Here is a 19,157-nt window from a genome sequence, read left to right on the forward strand (position 1 = left end):
CATTGTACTATACCGCTATTTCTCTGCCGTATCGGAGCATGATGAGTTGTGGTATGTGTTAAAGGGGCGCTCTTTCGCCCAGGGCACATGAAAACCTGGAGCCAGCCCTCCCCCCCACAGTTTGTAGCCAAATAACCCCCATTTTTCAGTGCGTAACTTGTATTATGAAGTTAATTAAGGTTGACAAGCTTAAGAAAGAAGAATTGATGCTTTTGGCATTGAAATGGGCACTGTAGGTGTGTTTCCTGTCCTCCTCTCACTGCCGACTTTTATTCCCCATTGACTTACATTGGGTTTCGTGTTTCGGGACGACCCCGACTTTTCCCTATAATCGGACGATCTTGCTCGACCTGACTTTTGGAAAAGTCGGGTTTCACGAAACGAAACGCGACCCTAAAAAACCAAAAGTCGCTCAACTCTAGTGACCATAGACCGCTCCTGCCAGCAATTCTGCTGCTTGCCGAAATGACTGCTGACATCATGCTGATTGACAGCTGGCTCCTGGCATTTATGCTACCTGACTGTAATTTCGTAGGCCCAGAAGGAAAACTAAAATAGTCCCTGACCACCCCTTTAACACTGATGTTTAGCAACTGTAAAATTGTTTGATGGTTAACAATACTACATTGGGTTCATGGAAAACTCATCCCACTCTGTAATGATGTGGCCACAACTCCACAACACTTTCATCACAGTATCATAATCTTATTAAAAAAATGGCGATACACATGGGTATTTCCCTATGGGTGCTTTCTTTACAAACCAGGTTACCATAGAACGTCTTGTTTCATACATGAGCAGACTCATGCACTCCCAGGGCTGCCACTAGGAATTTCGGGGCCCCATACTGGCAAAATTTTTGAGGCCCCCTTGAAGACTCCACCCAGGTTCCACCTCAGCCGTGCCTCCACCCTTTGAACTGTCCACAGCCCCACTGCTCTCTCTTGGAAAAACTCCACTTCTCACTATTCACACATCAACAGTTCCCATCACCAGATCACATATATATCCAGCAGCCTTTCTTTTGGCCAAAAGATTTTTTAAGCCACCACCACGACACGGTAGACTCTATTGGCCAGGCCCTACTCTACTCTAACATATTAAACATTTGTTAAAATATGCAATACAATCTATATATATAAAACTGAATGTACACTCACTGGCCACTTTATTAGGTACACCATGCTAGTAACGGGTTGGACCCCCTTTTGCCTTCAGAACTGCCTCAGTTCTTCGTGGCAGAGATTCAACAAGGTGCTGGAAGCATTCCTCAGAAATTTTGGACCATATTGACATGATGGCATCACACAGTTGGCGCAGATTTGTCGGCTGCACATCCCTGATGCGAATCTCCCGTTCCACCACATCCCAAAGATGCTCTATTGGATTGAGATCTGGTGACTGAGGAGGCCATTTGAGTACAGTGAACTCATTGTCATGTTCAAGAAACCAATCTGAGATGATTCGAGCTTTATGACATGGCGCATTATCCTGCTGAAAGTAGCCATCAGATGTTGGGTACATTGTGGTCATAAAGGGATGGACATGGTCAGCAACAATACTCAGGTAGGCTGTGGCGTTGCAACGATGCTCAATTGGTACCAAGGGGCCCAAAGAGTGCCAAGAAAAAATTCCCCACACCATGACACCACCACCACCAGCCTGAACCGTTGATACAAGGCTGGATGGATCCATGCTTTCATGTTGTTTACGCCAAATTCTGACCCTACCATCCGAATGTCGCAGCAGAAATCGAGACTCATCAGACCAGGCAACGTTTTTCCAATCTTCTACTGTCCAATTTCGATGAGCTTGTGCAAATTGTAGCCTCAGTTTCCTGTTCTTAGCTGAGAGGAGTGGTACCCAGTGTGGTCTTCTGCTGCTGTAGCCCATCTGCCTCAAAGTTCGACGCACTGTGCGTTCAGAGATGCTCTTCTGCCTACCTTGGTTGTAACGGGTGGCAATTTGAGTCACTGTTGCCTTTCTATCAGCTCGAACCAGTATGCCCATTCTCCTCTGACCTCTGGCATCAACAAGGCATTTCCGGCCACAGAACTGCCGCTCACTGGATTTTTTTTCTTTTTCGGACCATTCTCTGTAAACCCTAGAGATGGTTGTGCGTGAAAATCCCAGTAGATCAGCAGTTTCTGAAATACTCAGACCAGCCCTTCTGGCACCAACAATCATGCCACGTTCAAAGGCACTCAAATCACCTTTCTTCCCCATACTGATGCTCGGTTTGAACTGCAGGAGATTGTCTTGACCATGTCTACATGCCTAAATGCAGTGAGTTGCCGCCATGTGATTGGCTGATTAGAAATTAAGTCTTAACACACAGTTGGACAGGTGTACCTAATAAAGTGGCCAGTGAGTGTATGTACAGTATGTGTGTATAAACAACCAATCACGAAGCATCTTTCATTTCACCAGAGCTGTTCAAAAGAAGATGAGCTTTGATTGGTTGCTATGAGCAACAGTTTTCCTTGCAACCAATCACTAAGCATCTCTCATTTCATCAGGGATGGTTAAAAGAAGCTGAGCTGTGATTGGTTGCTATGAGCAAGTTTTCCCACTTGACAACACCTCAGCAGACACTGACTGGGTGGGAGAAATCTAGCATCCCTGGGACCATAAGCTCCCAGCCATTGTCTGCCCTCCAGAAAGGAGCACAGAGCACTTTGGTTTTGACCCCAGGCCTCTCGTAAGGGGATCCTTGGTATGGAAGTTAAAACTGTTCCACTCAGCTCTGTGGTTCTGAAGCCAGGGTCTCTTAAAGGGATCATTGGTATGGAAGTTAGGGCAAATCCACTCTGCACTTTGGTATTGACCCCAGGCCTTTCTTAAAGGGATCTCCAGTATGGAAGTCAGGGCAAATCCATCCAGCGCTTTGGTTCTGACCCCAGACCACTCTTATAGAGATCCCTGGTATGGAAGTCAGGGCTATTGTCTTCAAATGCTCTGGTACTGACCCCAGGCTCTCTTAAAGGGATCTCCTGTATGCAAGTCAGGGCAAATCCACTCAGCGCTCTGTCTGGTTCTGATCCCAGGCTCTCTTAAAGGGATCCCCGGTATGGAAGTCAGGGCATAACAATTCTGTGCTTTGGTAGCGACCCCAGGCCTCTCTTAAAGGGATCTCCGGTATGGAAGTTAGGGTAAATCCCTCAGTCCTCTGATTCTCACCCCAGGCCTCTCTTAAAGGGAACCCTGGTATGGAAGTTAGGACCGTTCCACTCAGCGCTCTGGTTCTGACCCCAGGCTGACAGGATGATGTGGGATATTAGGGGGAGTAGTCCGGTGGCTCTGGCTGACAGGATGATGTGGGATATTAGGGGTAGTAGTCCAGTGGCTCTGGCTGATGGGATGATGTGGGATATTAGGGGTAGTGGTCCGGTTGCTCTGGCTGATGGGATGATGTGGGATATTTGAGGTTGTATTCCGGTGGCTCTGGCTGACGGGATGATGTGGGATGTTAGGAGTAGTAGTCCGGCGGCTGTGACGGGATGATGTTTGATGTTAGTGGTAGTTGTCCGGTGGCTCTGGCTGATGGGATGGTGTGGGATATTAGGGGTAGTAGTCCGGTGGCTTTGACAGGATGATGTAGGATATTAGTAGTCCGGTGGCTCTGGCTGATGGGACGATTTGGGATATTAGGGGTAGTAGTCCGGTAGCTCTTGCTGACGGGATGATGTGGGATATTATAGTGAAAGTGGCTATGCGGAGTGGGCAGGGCTATACACTCAGCTTTATATATATAAATATATATAGAGTAAATCATTATAATTTGTTATAACTAACTGTAGTTAGTTACTATGCCCGGGCAGCGCCGGGCTCTTCAGCTAGTTTAGGTATATTTTTAAATTTTTAAAATGACCAATATTATTACACACAAGGGACAAATACCACCGTGCCATGACCAGAAACCATTTTACCACCACATAGTGACCTATAATACCACATGTAATGATAAGTAAGGTATGACTTAAGGTTCCCTGATTATTACACTACAGATGAGAATCACCTGTCACATAGCTGCGGCCCCTCCTTTTTTTCCCCACAGCTCTGTGCCTGCATCTTTAACCCTACACCAGACACTTCCTGTGCACACATTCCTTTCTCCACAGCTAAGGAATGTTAATTAAGCTGAGTGGAAAGAATGTCTTTGTCCAGGCCATGCGGCCAATTCAGGTATGGGAAATATTAAAAGAAGCCATAGCTCGCACCGCCTTCATGAAAGGAAAATGAAACGGACATTTTTTGCGACATGCCCCGATCCAGCGTCATTATGGTGGTTCTTGGGAAGTTCTAACCCCAACGGAATCCGAGAAATGGGTTCCTCCTAAACGGTGTGACATAATTACTGCATGTTTGGTCTTTAACTATTGTCTGCGACAGGCTAAAAAGAATGATACCATGTGCGTGTTTATACGAGGTACCCTTTGCGGATATAGTCATTATAAGTTTTGTAGTCAGAATTGCACTCGTAGAGCAGGGAGAGGAACATCCCCAGACCGTCCCTTTCGTGATGTCACAAACCCAAAGCTATAAGGCATTCCCTTCCAAAAATCAGTCATTCGCGCTGGCGGTTTGATGCCGAAAAGACCCCAGATGCAGGGCGACGTGTGGCCCCACCTCCCCACATGGCTAGCCTAAAGACCATTGAGCAACTGTAAGTGTTGATTTTCTATGTTAATCCCATTTATTTTATATTTGCATTGTACATACCTAATGTCTCAACTTTGTAACATCTTTTATCTGTGTAATTACTGCCCCCCTTTTGGGGAATAAATTATAATTTTATTAGTCTGTCTTCATGCTCTAAGAATGAACACGTGCCTTTAAGATAATTGCTACTGAATTGAGTTGGCTTCGAACCCCTCTATTAAGTTTATAACTTAATCAGAGAAACTCTGGAGCTGGTGGCGGCAAAGTGTGATCTGGAGCCTGGGCACTGCTGAGAGTGATGGAAGGGAGTTTATAAACAAATTGGGTGGCTGCGGCCAGAGCATTTTATAATTCCCTCACTGCAGCGTGCTGGGTGGCCAGTCCTCATTGCTACTGAATTGAGTTGGCTTCGAACCCCTCTATTAAGTTTATAACTTAATCAGAGAAACTCTGGAGCTGGTGGCGGCAAAGTGTGATCTGGAGCCTGGGCACTGCTGAGAGTGATGGAAGGGAGTTTATAAACAAATTGGGTGGCTGCGGCCAGAGCATTTTATAATTCCCTCACTGCAGCGTGCTGGGTGGCCAGTCCTCATTGAAGCAGCCGGCCGGCGACCAATTATCCCAGGTGTAGTTCCCTGACTGACCTGAGGGTAGGGGGGCACCAGAGAGCTGCGAGTTCCAAAGTGGAACTGAAAATTTTTGTGAAGTATTGTGGGCAGTGGTGGGACAACCAAAATAACCCCCCTGCGATAAATTGTTAGGGCAAGACTAGCTTGCTGTTTTTTATCACATGGTGCCAGCGGTGGGATAACTAAGATAAGCCCCCCTTGTGCCTGTGATAGCCGTGTGTCGGCAGTGCGTCGCATCCCTCCGTCCGTGACATACCGGTGTCAGCGGTGGGTCTGTGACACCACATACAAAGAACAAATACCGCCACACCATGTCCAGACCACATATTTTTGAATCAGATCTTTTTTATTAAACATTCAGGAATCAATACAGAAAGAATATGACATCTTATATAGCTAGTAAAATTTACATTGAGAGCAAATATTATTTAAAGGGTAAAACTCTTCCTGTGTAAGAATAAATAAAAAGAAGAAATCTCAAAACACAGATATTTGCATAAAATTGAGCCTATAAACAACATGGCTCCACAAATAAACAAAAATCAAAATTATACATCAGTGCCTCATTTCAGCGGGAAAACCATCCCCGCCAGCCGCGCCACTCCGCATCATATTTCGCCCCCCCCCGCCCCCCACGGATATCAGGTCCAATCCACCCCAGCTCCCTCCCACCGCGCCACTCAAAATCTACTTCGCCACAAAGGGCACTAGACTTTATTTTCACCCCCCAAGCATCCCCTCATCGCAAGCACAACAGCAACTGGTCCAACATCGCATCCCGTACCAGTGCGCCCGAGGGGAGACCCGGTGACTCCATCCATGGCTGCCAAATTTTGTAAAACTTTCTTAATGCATTTCTTTTTAAATAAGCCCCCCTTTCCAATCTGATGACATTATTTAGTTTATTTTTAAGCTCTGACAATGTTGGTGGCATAGGATCCAACCAATGATATGCAAGTATCTTTCTTGCCTGATACAGGATGCGTGCTATTCCCAGGGCCACTGCAGAGTCCGGGTCAACCCCCTCCTCCCACAAATTCAACAAACATAGACGAGGTGACGGTCGTATTGTGATATGGTATACTTGGGCTATGAGTCCCAGGGTCTGCCTCCAGAAATCCCCAATGTGCCCGCACTCCCACATAACATGCATCAAGTGGGCATCATCCTGCCCACACCTAACACATTGTGTATTGGGCCTAAGTCCCATTTTAAATAATAAGCTGGGTGTTTTATATACCCTGTGAATGAGATATATTTGCGAAAGCCGCTGGCACTCAGAAACCGCCATTTTAGGGACCTGTTCTAGAATATCGGACCACTGGTCCTCCGTCAGGGGGCCAACGTCCCGTTCCCACTTATTCTTAGCAGCAGTCAGTGGATATGTCTCCAGATGGGCAGGTAATAATCTTTTATATAATTCAGAGATAAGTCCCCTAGAAGACTCAGATGTAAGTAGCATATGTAGTGTTTGATTATGTGTCACTATCACCGGATTTGTCCTTCTCTGTTTTTCCAATGCATGTCTTAGCTGTAAGTACTGATAAAAGAAGACGTGCGGGAGGTGAAATTCTGTTCTCAATTGTTCAAAACTCTTAAGAGTATTATTTTGCAAAATTTGTGACACCAGATAAATCCCTTTATCTTCCCATCTTCCGAACCCCACCAGCTTTTTGATCTCTTGCAAATCCGGATTTCGCCACAATGGCCACAATTCCGTAGGCCCATTTATCTTCAAAAGAGACTTACCCCTATCCCACACCTTGAAAATCATAGCCAACGTGGGGTATCGTGCCCCATTTATCTGCCGTCTTCCCACCTCCAACCGGCACCCTGGATATTTCCATACCGATCCTTCCCTCACAATATCACCACCATTGTCACACGCCCCGTCTCTACCCCAACCCTTAAGATGTTGCATCTGGGAGGCTATAAAGTATATGAATGGGTTTGGCACCGCCAATCCTCCCTCCTCCTTCCCTCGCTGCAGTATCTCCAAGCGAATCCTAGCCTGTTTTTTCTTCCAAATTAATTCCCGGAATAATGTATTTATTTTTGCAAAAAAGTCCCTACAGATCCACACCGGAGAATTATGTATCAAATATAATAATTGTGGCATCATTACCATTTTGATTAAGTTAGATCTACCAATATTCGACAACGGCAGGCGACACCAAGTATGTACTTTTGCTCTAAATCGCTGCAACAGGGGCTCCAGATTCAGAGCCCGAAAATCCTTCGGGGCAGGACTAACAATTATACCCAGATACCTAAACCTCCGAACTACAGGGACCGGTATCTGCAAATCTGAGAAATCCGCCGGGAGAGGGTCTATCGGCATTAAAGCTGATTTGGACCAATTAATCCGAAGACCAGACCTCAGCCCAAATTCTCGAATGACCTCCATTGCCGGCAAAATCGAGGAATGTACCTTATCTAAATATAGAAGTAAATCATCCGCGTACAATGATATCCTCAGCTCCACAGTTCCACATCTGAATCCCATTATTTCTCTGGACTTCCGAATTGCAACTGCCAATGGCTCCACCGCAGTAGCAAATAGCAAGGGCGAGAGCGGGCACCCCTGTCTAGTACCTCTCCCAAGAGGAAAAGACTCAGAGACCCTGCCATTAGCCCCAACCTTCGCCACCGGCGAGCCATACAACAGCCTCACCCAATTTATAAATCTGTGTCCAAAGCCCATTTTCCGAAGTACCGCCCACAAAAAACCCCACTCCAAACTATCGAACGCCTTAGCGGCGTCTAAGGACAAAATTGCTCTTCCCCCCAACTCCCCAGAACTATGTTGAATCCCCAAGTATAGTTTCCTAAGGTTCATAGATGTGGCTCTGCCTGGGATAAATCCCGTCTGATCCTTCTGTATAACAGATGAGATAACTCGGGACATCCTATTGGCGAGTACCTTGGCCAATAATTTAACATCTGTTGATAATAGGGAAATCGGGCGATATGAATCCGGAACCTCTGGATCCTTTCCGGGCTTTAATATTAAAACTATCAAAGCTTCCCTCATAGATGGCGGGAGGACCCTCTGCCTTTCAGCCTCTTCAAATACCTTAAGTAGCTTAGGTAGCAGTAAGGGTGCATAGGTTTTGTAAAACTCGCCAGGCAGGCCATCCATTCCTGGAGCCTTTTCATTTTGCATCTGACCAAGCGCCTCCTCCAACTCCTCCAACAGGATGTCCCGATCCAATGAATCCCTATCGCTATCAGCCAATGCAGGGAGAGAGAGCGCATCCAGGTACTGCTCAATCTCAGTCTCCGTGAGACTGCAATCTGATGTGTATAGTCGCATATAATACCTCCTTATCTCACTCACTATGTCCGCACTGTCTGTCACAGGACCACCCGAGTCCGTTTTTAGCCTATTGATATATGAAGATCCGTCCTGTGCTCTAATGACCGTGGCCAATAAATGTCCTACTCCCTCCCCCTCTATAAAATATTTTTGTTTGAGGAAATAACGTTTATTTGCTGCCGCCGACATGAGGTTTTCCCTGAGCGACCCCTGTGCCTTCTCCAAAGCTTTTTTAGTTTCCTCTGTCGGGTTGAGTATCACCGCAGCCTCCGCAACAGACACCTCCTGGATCAGACTCTGGGTGTAGCGTCTATTTTGGCTTTTCCGTGTGCATATTTCTCTAATATATAAGCCCCTGACATAGGCTTTCATGGAATCCCAGACTATGTGTGATGATGCAGAGTACTCATTAAGTTGAAAATATTCTAGAATGGCATCATGCAAAGATCCCGCTATAAGCTGGATCCAGAAGGGATTAAGCTTCCAGATAGGTCTAGATAGGGTGAGGGGGTGTCCCCATGAAAGTGTGACATGTAGCGGCGAGTGATCAGATACACTTCTAGGCAGGTAGGCCACCCCTCGTACATATGGGGTCATGAGTGTATTCCCAATGGCCAGGTCTATCCGTGACATAGCGTGGTGGGAGCTAGAGTAGCAGGAAAACTGTCTGGCTGTGGGGTTTCGGACACGCCAAAGATCTACCATACCCAGCTCCACTAACGTTCTAGCAAATGAGGTTGAGGCTGCATCCTCTGATATGTTTCCCGAATGCAACTTATCCAAATAGGGATGCAAATATGTATTAAAATCTCCTATTAGAAGAGTCGGCGCAGGGGGAAAGGAACCCAAAATAGACAAGATTCTTTTTACTGGTTCGACTGAATAGGGCGGGGGGATGTATATGGCAACCAAAATAAATTGTATACCGTATAACGTGCAAAGCAAACATACAAATCTGCCCCCAGGGTCAACCACTGATTTAGTACATGAGAAGGGGATGGACCTGTGCACCAGCACACTGACACCCCGCGCATGGGTCGAGTACGTGGAATGATATTCATGTGAAACCCATCCCTTTCTTAGCCAATGAATATTATCTTTCACCATGTGGGTCTCAGACATACACAGGATAGCCGGGAGAAATTTCTGCATATTAGTAAATATAGCACATCTCTTATTTGCATCCCCGAGCCCCCTAACATTCCACGCTACAATATTAAGTGATATCGCCATAAGAGCAGACTAAAAAATGAGAAATCGGAACATACTCCACTCCCGAGGGAGAGAGGCAATCTCCACCATCCCTCAGTACAATGAATTGGGCGACACGGCTGACGCACATCACATCCCACAGAACAATTAGGGAATACAACAACAAACGAAAAAAACAAAGGAGGGAGAGGGAGCACTGCACACCAGTGCACAGCGCCCCTACCCCCAAACACAAGTGTAACTTGCACATTTCTCTCAAATAGAGAGAATCAGGGCTAGAAAACTCGCCCAGAGTCCATGCAGGGAGAAGGGTCCACAGCTTGTCACTGTAACGAGTGTCCACAGCAATCCGGTCAGCTCCCGCCCTGAATCCGAAATGGAATGAACAGTAGTAATTATACCAGCATAGCGTCCTAGACAAAAAGGAGTAACAACACCTGGTGGCGAAAAAAGGGAGAACTTCAAGTATTCTTCCTCCTCATGGACCTCTCATTAATATCCAGCCAGGACAGCGCCATTCCCGCCGTATCAAAAAAGTGCGTTTCTCCATTCACATCAATCCGCAGTCTAGCAGGGTACATCATGGAATATGTCACCTGTAAGTCACGTAGGCGTTTTTTAATCTCAATAAATTGCGCCCTTTTACGCTGCACCTCCAGGGAAAAATCAGGGAAAATGGAGACTTTCCTCCCATTAATAGCAAGTTCCTTAATGTCTCTGGATCTGCGCAGGATAGCATCTCTATCTTTAAAGTGTAGGAGCTTAAGCAAGATGGGACCCAGACCACATATTAAACCACAGTGACCAAATAATATCACATAGAAGGGACAAATACTACCACACCATGACCAGACCACATATTACCACCACATGATGACCAATAATACCACATACAAGGAACAAATACTACTCCACCATGGCCGGACAACATATTAACCACCACTTTGTGACTGATACTACATTAGTGATCAGTAACAAAAAAAGCCACAATACTAATATCACCATATGTGCCATTATACACAGGAGATCTGTACTTAGTATGCACTGACAGTGTAAAGGTAATACAGTGATCACTGGTGACATTTTACACAGGACTGCTGTATATAGTATACAGTGTATAGTATCAGTGTATAGGTAACACACTGACTCAACAGTGACGCCTCTAAGTGAAGTCTTTCATCTTCATCCAGCACAGATCAACGTCACTTCTAACAGCCAGTGCTCGTCTCTGCAGGAAATAACAGATATCTAGAGCACCGCTTGCAGAACACATTACTTATTTTTTTCCCAACTTCTACACTACACCAAATGAAGAAAAAAAGGCAACATAGTATCACTCTGCACAGTAACAGGATCGCCTCCCCATTTAAAACAGTATACTCAAAAATAAAATAAATACATCACTGCAATAATAATATCCCTTAATTAGCCCCTATGGTAATAATATCCCCTATCCCGGCCCTCGTGTGTGTCATTCCTGGCTCCAGCCCTATGTTCTCCCATCCTGCCCTCATGAGTATCCATTCTGCCCCATATGATCTTCCCATCATGCCCCATCTGTCTACATCCCACACCATGTCTCCAATCATGCCCCATGTGTCTCCAATCATGGCCCCTGTGTCTCCAATCCTGCCTGTGTCTCCATTCCTGCCCCCTGTTCTCCAATCCTGCCCCCATATCTTTCATCCTGCCACCATGTCTCCAATCCTGCCCCCATATTTTTCATCCTGCTACCAAGTCTCCAATCCTGCCCCTAAATCTTTCATCCTGCCACCATGTCTCCAGTCCTGCTCCTATATCTTTCATCCTGCCACCATATCTCCAATCCTGCCCCCATATCTTTCATCTTGCCCCATGTGTTCAATCCTGCCCCCATATCTTTCATCCTGCCACCATGTCTCCAATCCTGCCCCCATAGCTTTCATCCTGCCACCATGTCTCCCATCCTGCCCCCTGTGTCTCCAATCCTGCCCCCATGTCTCCAATCCTGCCCCATATCTTTCATCCTGCCACCATGTCTCCAATCCTGCCCCCATATCTTTCATCCTGCCCCCTGTGTCTCCAGTCCTGCCCCGTGTCTTCAATCCTGCCCCGTTTCTCCAATCATGCCCCCTGTGTCTCCAATCATGCCCCCTGTATCTCCATTCTGCCACCTGTGTCTCCAATCCTGCCACCTGTTTCTCCATTCTGCCCCCTATGTTTCCAATCCTGTCCCCTGTGTCTCCAATCATGCCCCCATAGCTTTCATCCTGCCACCATTTCTCCCATCCTGCCCCGTGTCTCCAATCCTGCCCTCGTGTCTCCAATCTTGCCCCATATCTTTCATCCTGCCACCATGTCTCCAATTCTGCCCCCATATCTTTCATCCTGCCCCCTGTGTCTCCAGTCCTGCCCCCTGTGTCTTCAATCCTGCCCCGTTTCTCCAATCATGCCCCCTGTGTCTCCAATCATGCTCCCTGTATCTCCATTCTGCCACCTGTGTCTCCAATCCTGCCACCTGTGTCTCCATTCTGCCCCCTGTGTTTCCAATCCTGTCCCCTGTGTCTCCAATCATGCCCCCTGTGTCTCCAATCCTGCCCCCTGTGCCTCCAATCATGCCCCCTGTGTCTTCAATCATTCCCCATGTGTCTCCAATCATACCTCTATATCTTTCATCCTGCCCCCTGTCTCCATTCTGTCCCATCTCTATTGTGCCCCCCCGGCAGGATGGACACTGGTCTCCATCCTGCCGGCTTGCCGCTTTCAATAAAAATAAAAAATAAAAAGCTTTCTCCTTACCTTGCCGCGCTTCTGTGGTGAGTGATCTTCCCTCCAGGCTGAAAGCGCGCACTCACCAGCGAATGACGATGACGTCAGACGCCGGCGACGTGCGCGCTGACGTCAGCTGCCAGCCTCCTATTGGCTGGCAGCTTTAACTATGGCCATGCGGGCCCGGTCCCGCACAGCAATAGAGTGTAACTGAACCCTGCATCTTGGACGCAGGGTTCAGTTACTGCACCGGCAAAATCCTGCTGCTGGGGGAATTGTGCATTATGATGAGCTATTGGACTGCAAAGGGCCCATATATTGTTCTTCTACAGGCGCCTCTTCTGTCTGCATCTGCTTTTGGACAGATTGTTCTAGAGTAAACTATAGAAGGCGATAAGGGAATTTCTGTTTTTTTATGGAAGTTTTTACACTTACTGTATATGCCTTCCCAAGTGTGAAAAACGTAACTGCCTTTTGCCCAAAAGTGCCTCATTAAAAAGTGTATCATAAACTATTTCTAATTACTCAAGAAATGAAAAACACCCACACATCTTCTGGTCTGTTAGTGAATGTTCCTTGAAATGATGCAGAATTTGTTTTTAGCCTTTACTTTATTCATTTTCTCAGGCTTTAAAAATACTTTGTCTATTAAGATTTCTACAGTGGAAGAAAAGGCTCGTTAACACTTTAATCAGGAAATAACTTGTTTGCTCTTGGAAAGTAAACAACATTGTGCATTAAAATGGCCATTAGCCGTTACACTGACAGAAATCTGTAGAAATTTAGTAGAACAAGTGACTGACACTGTGCAGTAGAGAGCTCTGACCTCCTCCTTTTCATGTAGGATGATGTCCTCCCTCTAGATTTTATGATCTATTACTGGAGATACAGGAGTGCTGAGGTAAGAATAGGCTGCTCACACTGCTGTCCACACTGTGTGTCTGATCTAAAAATGAGGATACCAAAGGTGATGAGGTAAAAAGAGTCTGCTCACACTGCTGTCCACATGTCTGCATGACCTTGTACTGGAAATACCTGAGTTGCTTAGGTAAAAAGTCCACCATGCCTTTCTAATATAATACTGGCAATACCAGGAGTGCAGAGGTAAGAAGAAGCTGCTCACACTGCTGTCCACCGTGTCTGTCTGATCTAATACAGGAGATACCAGGGATGCAAAGGTAAGAATAGGCTCCTCACACTGCTGTCCACCATGTCTGTGACCTAGTACTGGAATTACTAGGTGGCTGAAGTAAGAGGCTGCTCACACTGCTGTCCACCCTGTCTATCTGAAGATACCAGGGGTGCAGAGGTAAGAATAGGCTGCTCCTACTGCTGAGCACCCTTCATATCTAAATAAAAAGTGGCTGCTATGAATTATAGATTTCCTATACCATGTTGTATCAAGCTATCTCCAGGTCACACAACAAAGTTTACTACTGCACATTCTTTTAACTCTTATCAAATTAAAGGGGTTGTCCACTTTACCTTGTTCGTGCATCCTTCCTCACAAATAAAGCACTTCTGTCCATAAAATTTTAGTTTATGGAAAAGCATGTAGTCAGTCAGTCTGTTCCAATAGAAACACGACTTTCTCATGCGAGGTGTTTTACTGTCGTAAGAGGCAGATGAACTAGTCTTTTCGCATGCTCCTCCATCAGCAGCCAATTTATGGACAAAAGTGCAGTTTGTGAAGAAAGCTGACTAACAAGATGAAACAGCCAACTCCTTCAGCATTCTAAGGCCAGGGTCACATGAGCATATAATACGGCCAACTGCTATGCGATAAAACATGGCATGTCACTCGGCCCAGTGTTACTATGGGGCAGCTCAGATCTGCGATTATTTTCTCATGCCGATTCGGAAGCATGCTGCCATTGGCAGTGAGACTCAGCTCACAAGCACCCATACAAGTCTATGGGTGCGAGCGAAACATTGGACTGCACTTGGATGTCATCCCAGTGCACTCCGATATACACCGGGATACGCTACGGAGGGAATGGAGAAATTACTTTTTCCGTCTCCTACGCACCTGTGCTGCTATTATCTCATGCGATAGGATTGGAGCACAGAGCACTGACACCCGGATCACGCTTGCAGCAGAGCTGGAGCCGAGGGTCATTAGCACATCGCATCCCATGCTCTCACATCCAATGCTACGGTATAGACTCATCTGACTCCAGCCTAAGACTGATTTCTGTCAGTGTAAAAGACGACAACCATTTTGATGTTTATAATGATTACATCCCTTGACACAATTTATTTAATTTGCGAAATAAAGATATTTAGGAATTTTATTTATAATAACAATTATTTTAGTTATTTATTTTCTATTCTGGAGGAGCCCTTAAAGTAAAATAGCATCAGTAAGCCATAAAGTCACTTTCTGGATTCCTTTGTCTCAACTGCTGCAGAGTTATGGTTATCTTACTCACTGGCCGACCGAAAAAGGCCCCTGTGCAAGAACGTTATATGGGCCCTTTACAGTCCAGTAGCTCATCATAATGCAAATTTCACCTACTTTGAATGTGGAAATGGGTCCTCTTAACTCTTGAGCCCTTGTGCAGCTGCACAGGTTGCAACAATGATATATCCGCCCCTGATCTTACTACTTCTCAAGCACTAGATCGAGAATGGACCCTATCTCTGCCACCAATTTCAGTGGCTATAGATGATGCATGCATTTTTCCCCAAGAACATGGAGGTCTGAGTCTGTCTATACAGCACACACAGTGCTGCTGTGCAATAGCCTGTAAATTAGTCAGTTTTTGTGTGTGGCTTTTGACCCCAATAAAGTCCCTATCTCAAGGTTGGCGCAGTAAAGAACGGACATGGCCTACAAATTGTGATACAAGGATTTGCAGTTAGACTTTAAGATTGAGGTAAAAAGTTTTAACAGTGAATATGACATAACAAGAACATTTGCCTGTTCCACTGTTACTCCTCAGGGCAGTGTGCAGGTATTCTACAATAAATGGCAGTCACTTAAAGGGCCAATGACAAACAGAAAACAACATGGCACCTCATAACTAGTGTGGCCAGCTAGTTCACTGGCTCAGAACAGTTCAAGGATATATTTTCTGTAAATAAGGGGTTGCCAAGCCCAGTAGGTTATACTCAAATCATCCTTATTATGAGCCCAAACATATTTGGGTTTAACAATAAATGATCATTTATTAACTGAAGTGTTTGAAAATATTAAGTTGTATGTTTTCCGGATCCTCCCCCCCAGTAGTTAGCAATGGTTACATGGGGGACGTCATCAACAGTCATTAACTCAAATAGAGATTTATATAAAGTAACAATAGTAGAATAACAGCATTCATTATAATGGCAGAAGATACATGAAAAATATCCAATCTTATATATTTGAATTTATGTTCTTGTATCTTTCATTAAAGAGAAACTGTGAAAGTGATGTCGAGGATAACACAGAAAGAAGACCAGTGATTCAGAGCAGAAGGAGAAGCAGCATATCTTGAGAAGCTTGCCTGTGGAGCTGGAGTTTGGAGGCGGAGGAGCAGCCAGTGCCCATGCTTATGGACAATGCAGGATGCTGTGCATTCAGATGTACTGGCTGATATGCTCCAATTCATACTGCACTTTTAATATTTACAGTACTTCCCCACAGGAGACAATGTGGTTCAAGAAACCATAATTGCATATTCTATGTTCACCTGCACAAATTAACTATAAAGGACTTGTACGAGCAGAAATGCTTACATTACAGTGTTTTCCCTGCTCTAGTAAACAAAGTAAATGGGCACATACAAGTAGTTTTATTACTATGGATGGCATCATTAATGTCACTTTGAAAGTATTTCTATGTAGAAATGTTATTCTTTGTTACATTATTTTTAATAGTTGACAATGCTTTTAAATGTGTAAATACAGAAAACCTGCATTAAGACATCTCTGTGTAATTGTCTGCCATAAAGCTCGCCTTCTGGACTGGTTTATTTTCGAATGACTGGTCAATATTACTAAAAGGGGATGTTCAGGACTTAGGTTATCAATATAAACATCAAAAGACTGACTCGTACTTCCAAGCAAAAATCATGTGTGAACAGGTGCTTACTAGGAGAAGCCATCTCCATATATAGCCAACAAAATAAAGTAGCACTCTGTAGCCCTTTAGCATGCAAATATGAAATACATGAAATCGGAATTGCATTATGCACTAGAAAATATGAAATTTGAGAATGCTAAGAGCATAAATTGGCCAATTCATGTGTACCCTGCTGTCACGATAAGGCGATTCTCGTTGTTCGGAACCTGCCCAATGTGAATCCTCTCTTAGACTGAAGTCTACATTTTTATGGGAAGGTAAGATCCTACTGAAATTAAAACAATCAGAGGCTGAGCTGTGGAATGCTCAGTCAGAGAGCCTATGTATACAAATATCAAAAGAGTGACAGGCAATTCCAAACAGAAAACAGGTGCTTAGTACGAGTTGCCATCTCCATATATAACCATCAAATATAGTAGCACTCTGTAGTGTTATAACATGCAAACATGAAATATGAAATTTGAATTGCATTACTGCATTAGAAATTAGGAAAACTTGAGATTACGTAGAGCATAAGTTGGCAAATTTATGTGTATCCGGCAGCCACAATAAGGCAATTCTCGTTGCTGGGACCTATCCTGTGGGGACTCCTCTCATGGCCTCCATTTATATCGGAAGGTAGGATCATGCTGTAATTAAAACCACTAGAGACTGAGGGATGGAGTACTCAGTCAGACAGCCTTTGTATAAAATATCAAAAGACTAACACCTTGGCATGTCAGGCTTCACATGTCACACTCCACAAAGAGAAACATTACCATTGGATCCCGGTCAGACGATTCTCACCTAGCCAAAACAGATCTCACGCTTTGCACTGATGAGGGGCAGCAACCCAAAACACAGTGTCTGCAAATTGAGATATTCATTTTGGCTTCTATCTTAAGTCATATCACAAGGCTCATTAGAGAGTCAATATTGATTTTGAGGATTGCTACTTCCTATAGATGGCACTAAAGTTCTAGTCTTCCTCTCTCAAGAGATAATTTACGTATTTAAATTTGTTACATAGATTGGGAGTCGCTATTGAAAAAAAAAAATATTACATGGAACTGAAATTTGATGTGGCAATTTTTTCTCTGATTTTTACTATTACAATGTGAAAGATTATACATCTTATATGTTCCTGCTATTAACATCCAAAAATGCTAATAACCTGCAGATATGTGATTAACAGCATTCCAAAGCTGCACATCTGCTGCACTGAAAGCTCGCCTGCTGGGAGGAAATGGATTTGAGTTCTCCCTGCAGCGTATGGCTTACAGTCACGGCATCCTCCAGCATTGCTTTAGACACCGCTCAATACATAAGTGAGAGTTGGCTGTAACCAGGCCCCTATATTGATTGACAGATAGCTCTGTACTGATGCATGCTGAGCCAGCTGTCAGTCAGTGGTTACCACCACCACCATTGCTCACTGTGTACTGAGCGATGACTGAAGCCGTACTGGTCATCTCTAGACAAGACCAGTCCCATATGAGATTTCATAGTTAAATCGCTAGCATCTAGTTAAGCATTAGGATTTTTATGAGACACTTCACATTTGTTCTTCTGAGCAACATAATTTTTTTCCCCCCGAGTATGCAAGCTTTCTGTAGAAGTATTTTCATATCTGTGTTCCCCATAGACTAAACAAAATTGTTCTTGGTTCTAAAAACCAGAAGTTGAATCTAGGGAAATTAAAATCATTCAACAGTGTGGTTTTTTGCATTGTGTTTCTTGCTTAAAAAAAAAGAGTAGTAGACTACGCTTTCCTGTAAACTAAAAACACACCACAGAGAGCTATTAGTATAAAAATTCTAAATTAAAAGGTGCGTAGTAATGTAAAAAAAGCATACAAAAATGATAGCTCCAAGACCTGTGCCGATCATATGTTATCAGCATTACTGGTCCCTTGGCATCAACATCTGGCAGATGTGCTAGAGTAAATTTCTGCTATTGTTCACATTCTTTTTGTGTCATAATTATAATTAATTTGTTGGATCGTCCTAGGCCACTCCCCTTATAGCTAAGCTCAGCCCATTTCATTGCAAAGTTGTGGGAGCTGGAGTAGAAACACCAAAAGTCGCCAATTTTTTTTTAACAAATACACGGTTCACAGAAATTTCTCTACATTTGCCATTATCTTACAACAGTTTTCTGTGGCAAACTGTTTAATCAATTGGGCCAGTAGTGTTTTTTGTTTGGTTTTTAACCCCTTCACCCCCAAGGGTGGTTTGCACGTTCATGACCGGGCCAATTTTTACAATTCTGACCACTGTACCTTTATGAGGTCATAACTCTGGAACGCTTCCATGGATCCCGGTGATTCTGACATTGTTTTCTCGTGACATATTGTACTTCATGTTAGTGGTAAAATTTCATTCAAATAATTTGCGTTTATTTGTGAGAAAAACGGAAATTTGGCGAAAATTTTGAAAATTTCGCAATTTTCCAACTTTGAATTTTTATGCCCTTAAATCAGAGATGCAGCACACAAACAACTTGATAACTAACATTTTCCACATGTTTACTTTACATCAGC

At 44.5% G+C, this 19,157-nt stretch overlaps 1 protein-coding gene across 1 annotated transcript in view; it reads left to right on the forward strand.

The window, feature by feature from the left end:
• Nucleotides 1-16,477, forward strand: part of DAPK2 (death associated protein kinase 2) — a 162,568-nt gene extending 146,091 nt beyond the window's left edge. Inside the window, exon 12 of the mRNA XM_073579380.1 lies at nucleotides 15,969-16,477. Coding sequence (XP_073435481.1) covers nucleotides 15,969-16,049 — 81 coding nt within the window. The 3' untranslated portion in view covers nucleotides 16,050-16,477. The remainder of the gene's footprint in view (nucleotides 1-15,968) is intronic.
• Nucleotides 16,478-19,157: the final 2,680 nt, after the last annotated feature.

The sequence above is a fragment of the Dendrobates tinctorius genome, unplaced genomic scaffold (genome assembly GCF_039654945.1).
Source record: "Dendrobates tinctorius isolate UK_male_01 unplaced genomic scaffold, ASM3965494v1 ptg000062l, whole genome shotgun sequence".
In the NCBI taxonomy this organism is placed as follows: domain Eukaryota; kingdom Metazoa; phylum Chordata; class Amphibia; order Anura; family Dendrobatidae; genus Dendrobates; species Dendrobates tinctorius.